Genomic DNA, 15,754 nt, shown 5'->3' with positions numbered 1-15,754 from the left:
CTGTGACCGCAGTTTTAGTCATAAACCATTGATAGTTTACCGATTACTCATAGTAGGTAGATTACACATTCTCAAAAGGAGGAGGGGGCTTGGGATCTCCCCTCGTTCCTGAATATATAAAAAAAAAGCTTATTTGGGAGTAGGCAGAGGTTCAGGTAGCCACTGCCAAATCTTAAATAAACTTTTTTCAAATACATTGTTAGGAATGGGGGTCTCTAGTTGGCAAAGGTAGGTACCTTTGTCCAAATAGGGACCCTTGTTTCTAGTCAGGGTAAGGGGGTTACACACTTTAGATAGCCCCTGCTCACCCCCTGGGTAGCTTGGCATGAGCAGACAGGCCTATTCGAGGCTGGCTTACTGGCTTCCACGTGGGAGGCAAGGCGTCGTGTCTGCGAGAAGGCGACATGTCGAGTGCAGGACAGGGGAAGACGGTTGCGTCGGAGGTGAGGCGTCGGTTCCGGTGACGATGCGAATTCAGCGAGTTTGTGAAGCCACCCTCGGTGGTTACCAGCGCTGAGATAACAGGATGCAGGTGCTGGTGATGACGGAGTCAGTGCGAGCACTGGCGTCGGGCGTGACCGATAACTGCAGGTGTCGAAGGGCGTTGGAGCTGTGGTGCAGGCCAGGCGGTGAGTCGTTCACTTCAAGAGCTGTGCCCCGGGCCTCGGTGCAGGCTGCGGCATCACCGCGGCATTGCCAACGGTGTCGGAAACAGGTTTTCTTGCTTCTTTTAAGTTTCTTTCAGCCCCCAACAGCAGGAACAACGTCCATAGGCCTACAACTGGCAGCTCAGAACTCTCAGCAAGAGGGTTCAGAGGAGCTGGGGGTGAAGTCTTTGTGTCCCAGGAGGACAGCACACTTCAGGCCCTTGGAGATCTTATTCAAGCAGGTTCAAAGCAAAGTTCCAGTCTTTGTCCTCTCCTTGGCATAAACAGCAACTGCAGGCCAACCCCACACAGCACACAGCAAAGGGGGAGTACACCTCCTCACAGCTCTTCAGCTTTTCTCCTTGGCAAAGGTTCCTCTTGAGTCCAAAAGTAATCTAAAGTTCAGGGGTTTTAGGGCTAATACTTACACCCCAAAATGTATTTGTTCTCTTTGTGCAAGGGTCTCTGAGCCCAGTCCGAACCAGTTCTGTCCTCACTGGTGCAGCATGGCCACAGGGGTTGGAGACAGCGTTGTGCAAGGGAGACAGGCCCTATTCAGGCACACGGAAAATCTCCTCTCACCACTCTAAATGCAGACCAGGCCTATTCAGGTGCTAGTAAAAACTCCTCTCACTACTCTGAATGCAGCCCAGGTCTATTCAGCCCAGCCCTGACTCCTTCAGGAAAGGCAGGACACACATCAACTCCCCCCCCACCCGGTGGCTGTCTGAGAGAATGCACCTCCCCAGCCCCTATCACTCCAAAACCAGACAGTCAATACACAAATAGGCAGAGGCACACAGAATGGTTAAACAAGAAAATGGCTACTTTCTAATAGTGGCATTTTCAAACACAAAATTTAAAAACCATCTTTATTAAAAGATGTGTTATTAAATTCTGAGTTCAGAGAGCTTTATTTCTCAATCTTGTTCCAATGGGAAGTTATAATTATAAGATGTTATAAATAAACTCCCATTCTATCATATAGGGCAAGATAGCCTTTCAATAGTGAAAAACGAAATTGGATGTATTTCACTATCAGGACTTGTCACACACATCAGTACATGCCCTAGCTTTCACAAACACTACACCTTGCCCAGGGGGGTACTTTGGGCCTACCATAGGGGTGCCTTGCATGTAAGAAAAGTGAAGGTTAGGGCCTGGCAAGTGGGTTCACTTGCCAAGTCGACATGGCAGTTACAAACTGCGCACAGACACTGCAGTGGCAGGTCTGAGATATCTTTTCAGAGCTACTCATGTGGGTGGCACAATCAGTACTGCAGGCCCACTAGTAGCATTTGATTTACAGGCCCGGGTACACTCAGTGCACTTTACTAGGGGCTTACCAGTGAATCAAATATGCCAATCATTAATAACCAATCATGATAACAATTTATACATAGAGCCTATGCACTTTAGCACTGATTATCAGTGGTAAAGTGCCCAGAGTCCTAAAGCCAACATCAACAAATCAGGGAAATGTAGGAGGAAGAAGCAAAAGGTTTGGGGATAACCCTGCAAAAAGGGCTAAGTCCAACATACACATTTTCTTCTTAAATGCAGACCTATTTCCTTAGAAGGCTACTATCCGTGCAATGGCATCCAATTGCAGATAGCTGTAATTAGCGACCTTCCTCATAAATAGTAATGAGGTAGGTCGAAATGTGCCCCACTCCGACTAGTGATTTTGTGAATCGACCCAATAGGACAAAAGTCAGAACCCAAAATTGAATCAATTTGCAAAATGTCAGTGCGCAATTTGCGACCACTTGTTTGCTAATCGACTCTCAGTACATCTATCCCTAGTCTAGAATGCCATCAACAACTGTAAAGGCTACCTTATCGCTAGTGAACCAAAACGAGAAGGATTTGGTCACGATCTGGCTTTGACGAATAAAATTCTAACCTACCCTGGTAGGTACATGTGACACTTTATCATATATTTATCAATATGGGTTTTTTTCAGTGCAGTGGCACTTTTGAATTTTTGTATGACATGTGCCAGTCAACATCTATTAAATGAGTTATCATCTGTCTTATTATTGTTGATAATGGATGAAGCATTTCAGATCTATACGGTCCGAGGTCTTCTCATACTTCTGTCTAAACAGAGTTTGCTGCTACATTTTTCAGTGATGTCATCAATTATCATTGACGTCAATTCTTACTCAATAACGAGTGGTGTGAAGCAGACACATAAATGAAACATGATTGTACAACGTGTATTCATGCCTTACATCTTGCTGCTGCCTGGCTCACTTCCTGCTTCACAAATATGGATGAAAGGGAATGCCGCCCATGGAACCTGACACAACAAAACGAGGTATGACAACTCCTATCCCTGACTAGGAGTCACTGATGCAGAAGGTCAAAAAATACAAAGAGAAGCTCAGTGGAACCTGAGGGAAGATAAAAAAAATAGAGCCAGGCTAGAACTAAGATCTTGCACTGCATCACTGCCAAGGGATCCTGCGGGAGGATAGCTGGGGAGCTCCAAGATAAATGGCAACTGGGAGTTTTCAGGCACTGCCCACAATAAATCTTTCGGCTGAAGGGAAAAGAGCGGTAACAAGAAAACCTCAATGTCGCAAAGAGTTAATACTTCCAAGGTCGAGGAAATATACAATTCTGCAATTCTGTGTGCAGGAATAGAAAGCCCACGCGCTAACTAGAACACGGTTGCTAGATGTGTTTGATAACTGTTATACACCTCCATGTGCTGACAATCTACATCCGCTGATATTGCACATACCAACTTGCACATGCTTCCGTTATTAGCCCAACACAAATAAAATGACACCCTCAAGGTACGAATGCTTATCTGGACCAATTGACCAACCATGGGTTCAGTTTTGAGACTTTCAGAATTGACAAACGGTTCCATAAGCGTGTCAGCGCACCTATGACAGTCTGAGGTTTCTAGGTGTACTGCTAGCAAACTTTTGGGAATTTCAATTTTGCTTGACAAATGTAAATATCAGTTTTCCCCTGTGAAAAAAATGTGTTGTGCTAAATTGCATTTTCTTTTTTCTCCATGAGGAAAAATATTTCTACCCATGAAGAAACCCCAATCCCAAACCCGAACCCTAGCAATTCAAGTGATGACCAATCCCAGTGGAAAAATATTTTACGCTTGTCTTCTCCAGAAGTATATTTATGAATACTCAAAAAGTGTTAGTGTAAGGGCCTACACAAACACACAGGGCATTCACACAAAAGTGCTCATGAGAGTAAATCCTTTTGAGTGCAAAACCAAACTTCGTGAATTCAAATTGACTCATTAAAAAGCCAAACTTGCACATACATTTAGCTGTAAGAATCAGGACTGCAACATTTGAGGAATAGGCAGGACAACATACATATCAAATTGTAACTTCTTTGGCAAGCAGAATGACGGAGTAAGAAATGATATGCTCTTGTCACATACATTGACATACAAGTAGTATGGGAGCTGCTGATTGAGATGATAAACCAGCAAATGGTAACATGAATTGATACTTGGAGTACAGGTGGGGTGCAGCTGTGAACAGCTACCCCTGGTTCGCCACACTTATTCTCTTTTAACTTGGTTAATATCATACCAGAATGTAGGTGCATCAACCAAAACTGAAGTAGAACCAATCTATTTTGGATATGCTCTAGGTACAATGAGCCAACGATGTTATACCGCCCAGTAGTTAAGGCATTGCATTGGCTCATACTCAGGGAACATGCTAAATGTAAGGAACGTAGGGCCTTAATATGACTCTGGTGAGTGGCCCACCATCCATAAAGGTGGTCAAGGTCATCTCCTCTGTCACCCCGCCAGACTACTCCGCCAAATTACGAGATCACCACCGGTCCTGCTGTGATCTCTGTGCCTTCAGAGTAGCTACCATCTACCACTACTTCTTTTAGACAACTGTGCACCAAACGTTTTATTTTTCACAAACAAACTCGAAAAGTTGGAGTTTGATTCTGAAAAAGAAAAAACCAATAACCTCCACCCTGGGAGTTTTCTCCAAGGTTGCGTGGGACATTTGTTTATTTTTGTCCGTGACACCAGGCTTTTCCAGATTGTCACAGACAAAAAATAATATCATACCGCCTGCTCGAAATATTCAAATATTCAGATGTCCATACTCCAACAGCCCCTAACCTGTTAGGCCATCAGGGTAAGTTTTCTGATGATGGAGCCAGTTGCGGCTTCTCTGTCAGAAGATTGATGGTCCACCTAACTAAGAATAGAATGGGGGATTAAGAGTTTGGCCGACAGGGTACTCTGTCACACTAGTGACGAAATACCCTGTCTGTCAAACTCTAAATCAGGCCCTTAGTCTGATCCATCAGGCATTCAATATTTTGCTCCATCCTTCATGGCAAAATGTAATTAATCCATCAAGCCTATACCTACTTGTTTCTACCTTTAGCAGGGGTCTGTATCTGCCAGCAGTGTTTGTAGTTTGCTTGTGAGCACCAAGAATTGTTTTAAATGTTTTTGTGAGCCCTTATAACAAACAGATTTTTTTAAATGGCCACTTGTCCATTAGACAGAATCTCCACACGCGCACAGCAGCAAAGAACTCTTCAGCATCATCAAGGAGTTCGCCCAACCCACCATCGAGTCTACTGAAATCCCTCCCTCACAAGACCTCTGCGACAAACTCAGCACCTTCTTCCACCACAAAATCAAGAGCATTTACGACAACTTCGACGAAGACGACCAACACACTGAACCCTCACCAACCACCCCGACACCCTGAAGCCAACGATCAACAACTGGACAGCCCTCACCACCGAAGACACACTGAAGACAATGAAGTCTATCCACTCCGGGGCCGTACAAAACAGCCAGCCAATGGGACATGCACACTTTGAAATGAAGTGCCTGGCAGCCCACCCTCCTCTCTGCTGCTGCTCTCAGTCAGCCCCGCCCCATCCCGACTCACGGTTTGGGACTGGCTTATGAAAAATAAAAATGATCATAAATTTACTTTACTACCATACTATTTTTCATCTCTGAGGCTTGGGGTCATTTTGGTTAGTGGGGAGACGGTACCCCGCTCTCTCGGAGGAGCTGCCACTGGGTTTTTCACATTTGAACCAGAACCATAACTTGGTTTTTAACTGAGGTGTTTTTGATTCATTTCATTGTTTGTTAACAACTTTCTTAGTATTCCACCTTAATATCGACTGCAGAATATTGTGCCAAAAATATTCAGGACCAAAATATTGAGAAGGTATACCTAAGTAAATATAGATTGACTTTATAAAGGAAAGTAAATCTATACTTGCTTATGTGCGCTTACCATCTCGATATTTTGGCCCTCGAGATTTTTGACACGATATTCTGGTGCCACATTATTTTTGCTGCTGATATATTTCGATATAAACCCACTTTCTTTTTTCAAATGATGTAAGGGTTTACGGAGAAATGTGAGCAGCAGGGTCACGGATGATGCCATCTGAGATGCCATCAGTGATGTAATCAATTGTGGCATTTGAGATGTTATCAGTGATGTCACCAATGATGAAATGTAATATGTCATGAGTGATGTAATATGTGAGGACAAAAGCAGTGCATTATGGGGGCACAAATTGTACTAAGTTCATTAAACTATAACTGTTGAACTTCTGTTTTTTTAAAGTTTTTAAACGTTAGTTCTTATCTCATCTCATCACCTAACTATAACATTAATTTAACCTTTCTATTTTTCTGTAAATTTCTGGCGTTTTATTAACGTAAGATCAGATCATATGACCATTCCCAATGATAACATAACTTTTTTAAGTGAATTTCTGTGTTTCTTTATCATATTCAAAATTAAGCATAAGCCGAACTCCCTCGGGTAACCTGTGCGTAACCGCTTAGGGAGTGGCCAATCCACGCTGTACGCAGCCTTTGGCCAACCCGGTGCTGAAACACCTGCGGAACAGCCAGCACATGGCTCCAACAGAGAGAGAGAGGTGCAGAGACTGCAGTGGAGCAGCCATTGTTGGGAGTGAAGAGTGAACCTCCAAGCCAGAGGGTTGACAGTCAAGAGGGCCCACACAGAGGCGACTCTTGATAATAGAAGAGTGATTCTACACCCCACTCAATGGCGGTATAGGAACGGGATACACAGTGTGCAAAAAGAACAGCGCCCCAATTTTTCGGGGCATACTAGGAACTGATTGTGTTATTTGTCGTGGAGAACATAGTTAAACCATAGTTGAACTTCTGTGCTTATTTCACACTCACACGCAGACTTAAAAATTCTTAATTACAAGCTTTTAATTTAAACAGTCACGGGGATATTAATCAACTTTATATTATTCTGCTTTGCTCGATGCATTAAAAGCGAATTCGCAGCACAATTGACTTTTCATTTGTATAACAAGGAAAGACATATTTACCCTGACAGCCATTGCGCTGTAGAAATTCATCTTCATAACAGCACGCGCTGTCTGTGAACAGAGCGGGAGAAGGAGATGTTAGTCACGACAGACATCTTTACATATAAAAGGTAAAAATCTACATTCATAATGCATAATAAAAATAGTTATATGCACAGAGAGAATAAAATTACACTTTGAATTAAAGAGCTGCGCCCGCTAATACATAATGCAGGCGCGCGCAGGAGAATCCATGGTAGTCAAACTAGGGGCTAATGGAGACATATGATCATAAAATGCTCTCCGCTGAGTTTGAGAATCAATGGTGCTCTACTGAGAATAGAATAACAAAGCAGAAATATTCACAAGTGCTGGTGACACGTAGGATTGCATGATTTATTCACTGAGGATCTGTTAGCCAAAACTCACAGAAACATAAAAGGAATTCATATTTCAAGATGTCTGGTTTAATGAAAAATTCAAAGAGATGCTGTCTTCGGTGGCAACCCTGCGAGGAGACGGTGGCGGCGGCGGCGAAGGAGCAAAGCCGTCTCTACAAACCATCTGCACAAAACCGTATGTACTTAGCTGGCTCCCGAGTAATCTTTGGGAATTTTGTTTCATTTAATATTCATTTTAACATCATAAAGTCATAAATAATTAGTGTTATTTTTATTTGCTAGTCTGATCCAAAGCAAATTGTCTGTGGAGAGCAGCAGGACTGGATTATTTATCAACAGTCTGGGCAATTAAGAAACAGTTGGCTGCAATATGTTATTTACAAATGATCGCACCGACGCCACTTCATTTCCGACTCTCTTCCCTCCTTCCAGCGGGGCAGGCATAACTCCTGCTGTACAATGCGAGGGTACTTACCAGACAGACAGCCAAAGCCGAGCTGGCGAGCTTAAACCACGAGCGCAACCAATCTCAGCCATGCCAATCTAATACAGAGATTCTTAGAGGGCTGCATCGCCACAACAGGGCCTCGCAGCACTAGCAGAGTTCAGGAACCACCACGGTTTGTTTCTGATTGATTCAATTGGATGGCCAATAATGTCCGGATTACTTTTCAGCAATCTTTATTTCTGGCATTCCTCGTCACAATCTTTACGTATGCGACGCGAGTCCTCACGTCATGTCAGATATTCTTATATTTCTCTTATGGAAAGATATATATATATTTTCCCCCTTTCACAAAATGGATAGCCCTTTTCTTTTTCTACACTGCGCCCCCTATCCAATTACCTATAACACCAACCCTCTCCCAAAGACCAAACATGAACCAACCCAGAAGAAGCACAAAAAAATCCTGGTCAAAGTGCAACACCATATGCCAACCGGAGGAAGGAAGGAATGAAGGGAGTTATGGAGGACTCTGGAGGGAGACACTAGAATTTGGAATAATGAAGATTACCAGAAACTAATTGGGAAAAAACCCTTGTCCGTCTTCCTCATTCCCGTCCTTACATACATGAGTATATACCAAACCAGCAACCTGACTCCAAGCATTCCAAAACAACAGGACACATGAACACAGTGCAAAAGAGAAAGCAATCTCTTCAAAAAGACCCCCAAAACTCACCAGGGCAGAACATAAAGGCCAATAGACCTGTGAGGAGGCCAGGGAACAGACATAAAGCCAATATGGCAGGCAGGGGAAAAGCAAGATGAAAAAAAAAGACCCCAAGAATCAAGAACAACTTAGATAGGGGAAATACCAGAACGGTAAAGGGAAAAAGTCAAGGAATGAACTGTTATGAACTACTGGAAACCGCCCAAGAAAGAGACGCTCCCACTGAGAAATCAGAAACCCAAGAAACCTACCCTAGTAAAAAAAATACAGAAGGGCCACCAAGGGAAAACCACACACAGTGACATTAAGTGGATAGAATAATGATGTACAAGCTGCACTCAAACTAGGAAGTCCAGAATCCCACTCAATGGGCCCAGGGACATCAGCGACCGCTGCAAAAGGAAGTCACATAATGTCAAGAGCAGCAAGGTATCCCTGAAGGAATTACCTGAAATTCCTACACCCCCTCTCCCTTCTCCTCAAGTGAAAAAGAGACTATGGCCCAGTGAAGACGCCAGGATGTAGGCCAATACGTAACGCCAGGCTTCAGCACAGGCTGGGAGAACCAAGTGCAAAGAAGACCATGAAACCCCTGTAAGCAACAAAGAAAACCACAGTCAGAAACTGTTCATCCATACCAGGACAAACAGACCAGTAACAGGCTGACAGCCCCAGAAGCAGAAGCAAGTAAAGAACAGAAGGACCCTGAGACATCACAGCAGCAAAGGCAAGAACAAGAATTCCAGGCAAAGAGCCCCTGCTCTCTACCTGCAGCTTGCTTGCTGGGTGGCTGCACATATCGCCATCGCTCCATGTCTGGGTGGTAGGAGATGGGCATTTGGCCATAAGGGCACATATTTTGCTTCCATGCCTCGGGATCACTATACTGCCAAACAAAAATAACATGGAAAATAGACTACAATCACAACAGGATATACTCAACAGCAGAAGAAGGTCTTTCATCTTTCAACTGGAATCATGAATACAGACCATGGAGGACAACTCTTCAGTATGGACACAGCTACACTCTCCAGTACTTAGTAAAAGTAACCACCAGCATCTATGTGAACGACCTGGCAATCTGCCGTTAAGCCACCATCTAAGGGATATTCGCCCACCACCAGCATACTAAAGTTCCGTCCTGAAGGCCATTTCTACAGATATCTTCCTGTATACATCATCAACCTGTGAACTATTCTGATCCGCCATTGGAGTGATAAAACCCTGATTGAGGACACAGGGAAACTAGCTCCTCTTGTGACATTGCCCTTTCAGTTTAACACTGGTATCTTCACAAATGTCCTACTCTGCTCTACTTAATCCTCGATCCTAATCAACTAATCACTTAGAAAAGGTATCTCCCCCATGACACACCACTTGCCATTCTAACTCTTGGGATCTGCCATGCGCCTATCGCCATATCTCAGCTCTGACAGTACATGTGACAACTGCTAGTTCAGACCCTTATTCATCATGTCCCCTACTCACACCTTTAAGCACTGCAGACACAACCCCTCCTTTTTCACAATGATCTACCCTATCAAAATCAGGGGGAAAATGATCAAATTGAATGTACTACCCTGCACATTCCCAAACCTTGACCACCGATAACAACTTCAGCCACACCCTTGGTGTTATCACCACAGACAACATTTTCTAATCAACTTATGACTAACCATCCTAAAACAGGAATTCCCATCTTCCCCATCTCAATTATCCCAAGAGGCAAGAAGCTAATTTCCATCCCATTAAATACTTTTCACCTTAATCTTACCCAAAGCCTGTACAACAATGGAAACTACATGATTTAGGGGAAACAATTCACTCTAAATAACTTTGAATCAATCCAACCAAGCTAAGAAGTGCAGTTTGACCACCGCAACCACATAAGGCAACCTCTCCCTAGCCACCTTCTTTGGTTATAACACCCCTTCCCATCACACCCCCTCACAGCTTCAACCTCGGCCCCTCTACCTACTACTGCCTTACCCACTCCCCCCTTTTTTCCAGCAAATGATATTGTAGGTGCCCTCCTTTACACTAGATCCACTGGAAAAAAAGCCTTTAACATCCATGATCTCATCCTCCACTGTTCTCCCTACTTAATGGCCATCCCGGAGATCTGGCTTAATTACTCCTCATTGAGTGACATGTATAGCCTACTCCTGTCAAATAACCAGATTGATAAAAGCGGAGGCAGAGTGGCCTGAATCCATCGCTCCTCGATCTCAGTTAAGCCACTAACCTATCCCACCTTTGAACACATCATAAACTGTGGCAATCTTCACTCTACCATCCTCCCCAAATAAGTCATGTTACCTTCCCATCTGACCTCTAGGACATTGCCTTGTACAGGCTTTCCATCTTAACTCAAGTGCGTAATACAGGAGAATTTACTGATGACACACCATCATGGCGGCTCGGGCTGTTGCTCCGCAGTGAACCGTCTTTTTATCCCCCAGAAGAGTGCTCCGCTGCCTCACTCTGCTCACTGAAACATCGATTCAGTTACCGGAAAGCAGGCTGATCCCCCTGAGATGAACGCTGTCCTTCTCCGATCTACCATCACGGAGATAGCCGTACTGATGCCATCTCGACTTCTCCTGGACTCGTTGTCCCGAGTCAGCCGAGCAAACGGAGCGCAGCACCTTCACTCTTAAGTGAGCTGCGGCTCACATAGTATCTACACAACGGAGGCACTCTGGGAATCCCTCCGGTATGTTGGGAGATGCTCTCAACGTGGAGTGGAGTCCACACTGATCCCCTTATGTTGCCGCCCGCCATGTTGTTTCACCCACCGCGAGAGAAGACGGTCTGCTGGGGCATCAAAAACATCACCGGGAGCATTGGAGTCCAGACGGTGAGCCCGGGAGGCTAGGGTGCCTCCCATGTCCTCTCTAAGACCTTTTGGACAAAATGTATTTACTCGAGTGAGATGCCTCTTGTGTATCGCGCCTGACTCCAAAATGGCACCCGCATTTCGATCGTCGGGAGGGGCCAAAACTACTCCCTAGGGTGTCCCCCCGTTTCCAGCTACAACGTAAAGGCCACAGCATCGAGCTGGATCCGCAACTCCTGTTCTGACCTTGAGGGACAATCCTGATTGAAACCAGAGGCACCCTGCCCGACTCACCAATGGCGGCTGACTCTCCTGCTGGTGTTTATTTCTTGTCATCACACGCCCCCATTGAAGACTGCCGGTCCTTGGCTCTATCCTCATTTTGAGCTACAGCTTAACTTACACCCCCTGCCCTCTGGGTTATAGAGATTTTTGGTGACCATTGGAATTCGAACTTCAAGAAATCTTCCCCCCTATGCCTGACCTCATGATGGCCACCTAAGTGGGACCCTCCTTGGTATTCTATCTCAGCCATCACCCTAGCCTGTTCCTGCACTCCCACCAGGACATTTACTCTGGGTACCCTCGCTCGACTGTTGAGACCTAGCTATTCTGACTGATGCCCGGTGGAGCTACCCAGATAGCTATTGGGAAGATGGCCTGTGGATTCCCTCCTCGGCAGTCTCCTACCCAGCTGCTCTTTGGGCAGACTCTCCTTCGTCTCTCCTGACCTTATCTCCCTCCTCCCCCCCTCATACTACTCCCCTACCCCTTTACACTCTACTTATCTCCTTTCCTGTTCCTGACCTTTTCCCTCACCCATTTTGTTCTGAGTTCCCATCCTGTTTCACATATGGACATTCTTCTGTGATTTCTCCCTCGTTTGCTGAGACCTAGCTATCTGACTGATGCCCGATGGAGCTACCTTGAGAGCTAAAGGGGAGACTGGCTGTGGATTCCCTCCTCGGCCGTCACCTACCCAGTCGATCATTGGGCAGACTTTCCCTTCGTCTCTCAAACCGTCTTCCCCCTCTTCCTCTCCCTTCTCACTCCCCCTCTCCCCCTATCCACTCTATTTGTCTCCCCTTCTTGCTCTTTAAAGTGTATGTAACGTGTAATTATTATCATTGGTGTAACATTGTTGAACCTTATGTAAAGCGCTCTGATACCTACGGGTCTAGCCAGCGCTATATAAAACTCATTTAAAAAAATAAATAAATAAATGTAATTTGGGTTGATAACACTCCCAACCCCTAATGCCAGAACATCATCAAGAACATGGACACCCTTGACTTCTCCGAGTTGGACAACACGCCTAAACAATTCTCTTCTTCACTATTCACAACCTATCATTCTGGAAGATGCCCTCCATATCTCTATGTTAGATCACACACCAATTAGCTTCATCCTAGAAAATGAGCTTCGTAACAAGCACCATCAAAGTTCGCTCTAACATCTCAGAACTGCCTGAACAAATCTAAACAACTAATGACCTGATAAACTCACCTATTAGCTCAACAATATCCCAGATCCCCCTTTAACTTCCCTCAATTACCTTGGTGCGCCTGGCGAAAATGATGACAACAGCACTGGATGCCCCTCCTCTTCTCCCAATACATAAGCAGAACTGGTGGAAGTCCAACAAATGATCACTGAAAATCTCTCTTCCTTAAGCACTGCAGCAGAGCACTTGAAAAACACTGGAACAATCCTAAAAACCTTCCAACCTGCTGGCTTGCAGGATACACTCATGGGGCTATAGATCATCCTGCATTAGGGGCAAACAACGTATATTTCCATCCCACATCTCTGAGTCACACCCCTGCACTAAAGAAAGTTTCTGATTGCATAGAGAAATGGGTGACCCTGAATCATAATTCAAGCCCTTTGGTCCTTCCAGAGGACTTATGAAATAACCTATGGTCCTTCTTTATTACCACAATCAAAATGCTTCAAGGGATCATCTTCTCTTCCTTGCAAACAGAGGTGATCCCCTGTCCCAGTAGCTCCTCAGCCACGCAACATTCTCAGAGAGTGTTTCCCTTTTTTCGAGGAGGAAGTCAGAAATATAATTTCATCTTTCAGGAAATCATCCCCTCTTTGCGATGTCTGCATTGCAAAAGTCATCAAGCTGGGCTTCCTAGCATTGCTCATGCCAATTAGGCAAATCAATACCGAACTCTACAACAGTCTCAACCCTCAACTGCTAAAGCCCTCAATTAGTACACCTGTCCTGAAAAGGCCCTCCTTGGACCTTGAGAATATACCCGGTTATGGTTAAACCTCTGGCCTTGCAAAAGTGCTGGAAACTGTGGTTGCACATCAGCTTTCCTCTCACCTTGAAACCCACGGCAGTCTCAGCAACTTTCAATCAGACTTCAGACCAAGGAGAAGTATAGAATCCACACTTTTAAATATTAGCAAAGGACTTTTACTTTCACTTGCGCTTGTTCAAGGCATACTATGTGCTTTACTTGTACTGGACCTATCAGCTGGGTTTAATAACATTGACGCCTGGGTGCTACTAGGTTGTCCGAAACTCTCAGCTTCATAAAGGGAGGGGCACTAACTCGGTTCTCTTTCTTCCTCCTACATCATACCTAGCAGGTGAAACTGAGCTCTTTCCACTCTAGAGCTGCTTCAATCAACTGCAAGATGACAGATCTGGCAGCTTATTGAAAGTCACTAATTGCTTATCCTAGTTCTACTGTTAGATGCAGAAAAACTAGCAGTGCCTGAATGATGAGAATGCCGTGATTCTGCTTTTGGGATCCTTTTGTCCAGCCCATAATCCCTACTACTGGCCTGATTCTTTGTGTTCCCATCCTCAATGTGTACAAAGATTGCAACCTGGGTGTGTTGTTCAACAGCAACCTCCAGCTCATTCTTCAAACAAATTCAGTGGCAAAGCTTCTCTCCACCATTGTGCCTATTCTGAGGCACTGCCTCCTTACTACACCTCACCCTGAAAATTGCCATCTTATCCAGTGTAGTGTTACCAGCTGTTATTACATCGTCTACAACAGTGTTAGCAAGACAAAAAAATCTATGCTTTAACGGGTCCAAAAATCAAGCTGCCCATTTTCTCTTTGGCCTGAATCAATAAGATTAAATCTTACCCTCACTACAGTCTCTCCACTGTCTTCCAGTGAAGAGCATGCCAACTTTAAATCCTTATGATTCATCCATAAAGTTCTGCATGGATGATTACCAGTCTATCTGTCTAGATTGTTCCTTCCCTACTTCCCATCCAGAAATATCAGACTTGTTGGTCATAACTTACAGTCTATTCAACCACACAGATATAGGAAGTTTGGTGGTTGGCCTCCACACTTCTATGGATCTTCTCTATGGAATTCCCTCCCAATGTCCCTAGGACTTGAACTGGACTCCAACTGATTCAGAAAACGGCAAAAAACTGATTCATTCAAACAATCTTATGGCTAACCAGCAATTACCAATGTCCGCTTCTGGCCTGTGCTAGTCGAATGCCTAAAACCAGCCCATCCTCTAAGTTGAGCAATCATTGTCTATCCAGCTAAGGCTTTATTATTTCTTTAACCGTGATTTAGAGCTCTGAAGCTATCTAACTGGCTTGTAGTGCTCTGCAAGACTTCTAATTAATTAATTAAATAAATAAATGGACTATTCCCTTTTTTCTAGAAATTTTACATAGGCAATGCCCCATAGAGTTTTCCAGCAGGATGGCTGAGACAGTTGAATGCTCACTGGTAAAACAGATCGGGATCTGCAAGTCACACAGCCTTCTATGAATATCAGTAAAATGAGTACCATTAAATTGGGTAATGGCAAGACCTGTTATTTACAGCACTTAGAAACAGCATGAAGGGGCAAATTTATCAAGACTTTGAGCTGGTACAAAGTCACCCAAAGTGGCGCAAAACTACGCACAGCTTTGATACAGAATTTACTTTCCAGTGCAAAACTTGTTGTATGCTGGAAAGTAACCCTAAAAGAAAAGTAAATAGGCCTCTGCATTAATTTGCATCACGAGGGCGTCAAATAAGTGCTACATGGTATGATCCATGGTTTTTGACGAAAAAAACTATTAATATTGGTAGACAGTGCTTTTTGTCATAAAATACCAGCTCCTTGAGGCAGGCATTAGCAGGGTGAAATGTATACATCCCCTAACGTTTAACAAATGTCATGTCTTTGCACAGAACACACATCCAAAGAATGAAAAGTTTATTTTGAGTTTAAGCACAGTATTTTATGCTCGAAGGGTACTCTTCCAATACAAAACCTATGCTAGACATCACACAAGCGCACCTGTGCACTATGGAGCAAAGCGGTGTGTGGTGCTAGGCAGTCTGT

At 44.3% G+C, this 15,754-nt stretch overlaps 1 protein-coding gene across 1 annotated transcript in view; it reads right to left on the bottom strand.

Annotated features, from left to right (window-relative positions):
* Positions 1 to 15,754, bottom strand: part of SPATA17 (spermatogenesis associated 17) — an 886,586-nt gene that overhangs the window by 712,040 nt on the left and 158,792 nt on the right. Inside the window, exon 4 of the mRNA XM_085609390.1 lies at positions 7,023 to 7,073. Within this exon, the coding sequence (XP_085465516.1) occupies positions 7,023 to 7,073 (51 nt within the window). The remainder of the gene's footprint in view (positions 1 to 7,022; positions 7,074 to 15,754) is intronic.

The sequence above is a fragment of the Triturus cristatus genome, chromosome 6, assembly GCF_964204655.1.
Source record: "Triturus cristatus chromosome 6, aTriCri1.1, whole genome shotgun sequence".
NCBI classification, from domain to species: domain Eukaryota; kingdom Metazoa; phylum Chordata; class Amphibia; order Caudata; family Salamandridae; genus Triturus; species Triturus cristatus.
This window is presented reverse-complemented; position numbering and strand designations above follow the sequence as displayed.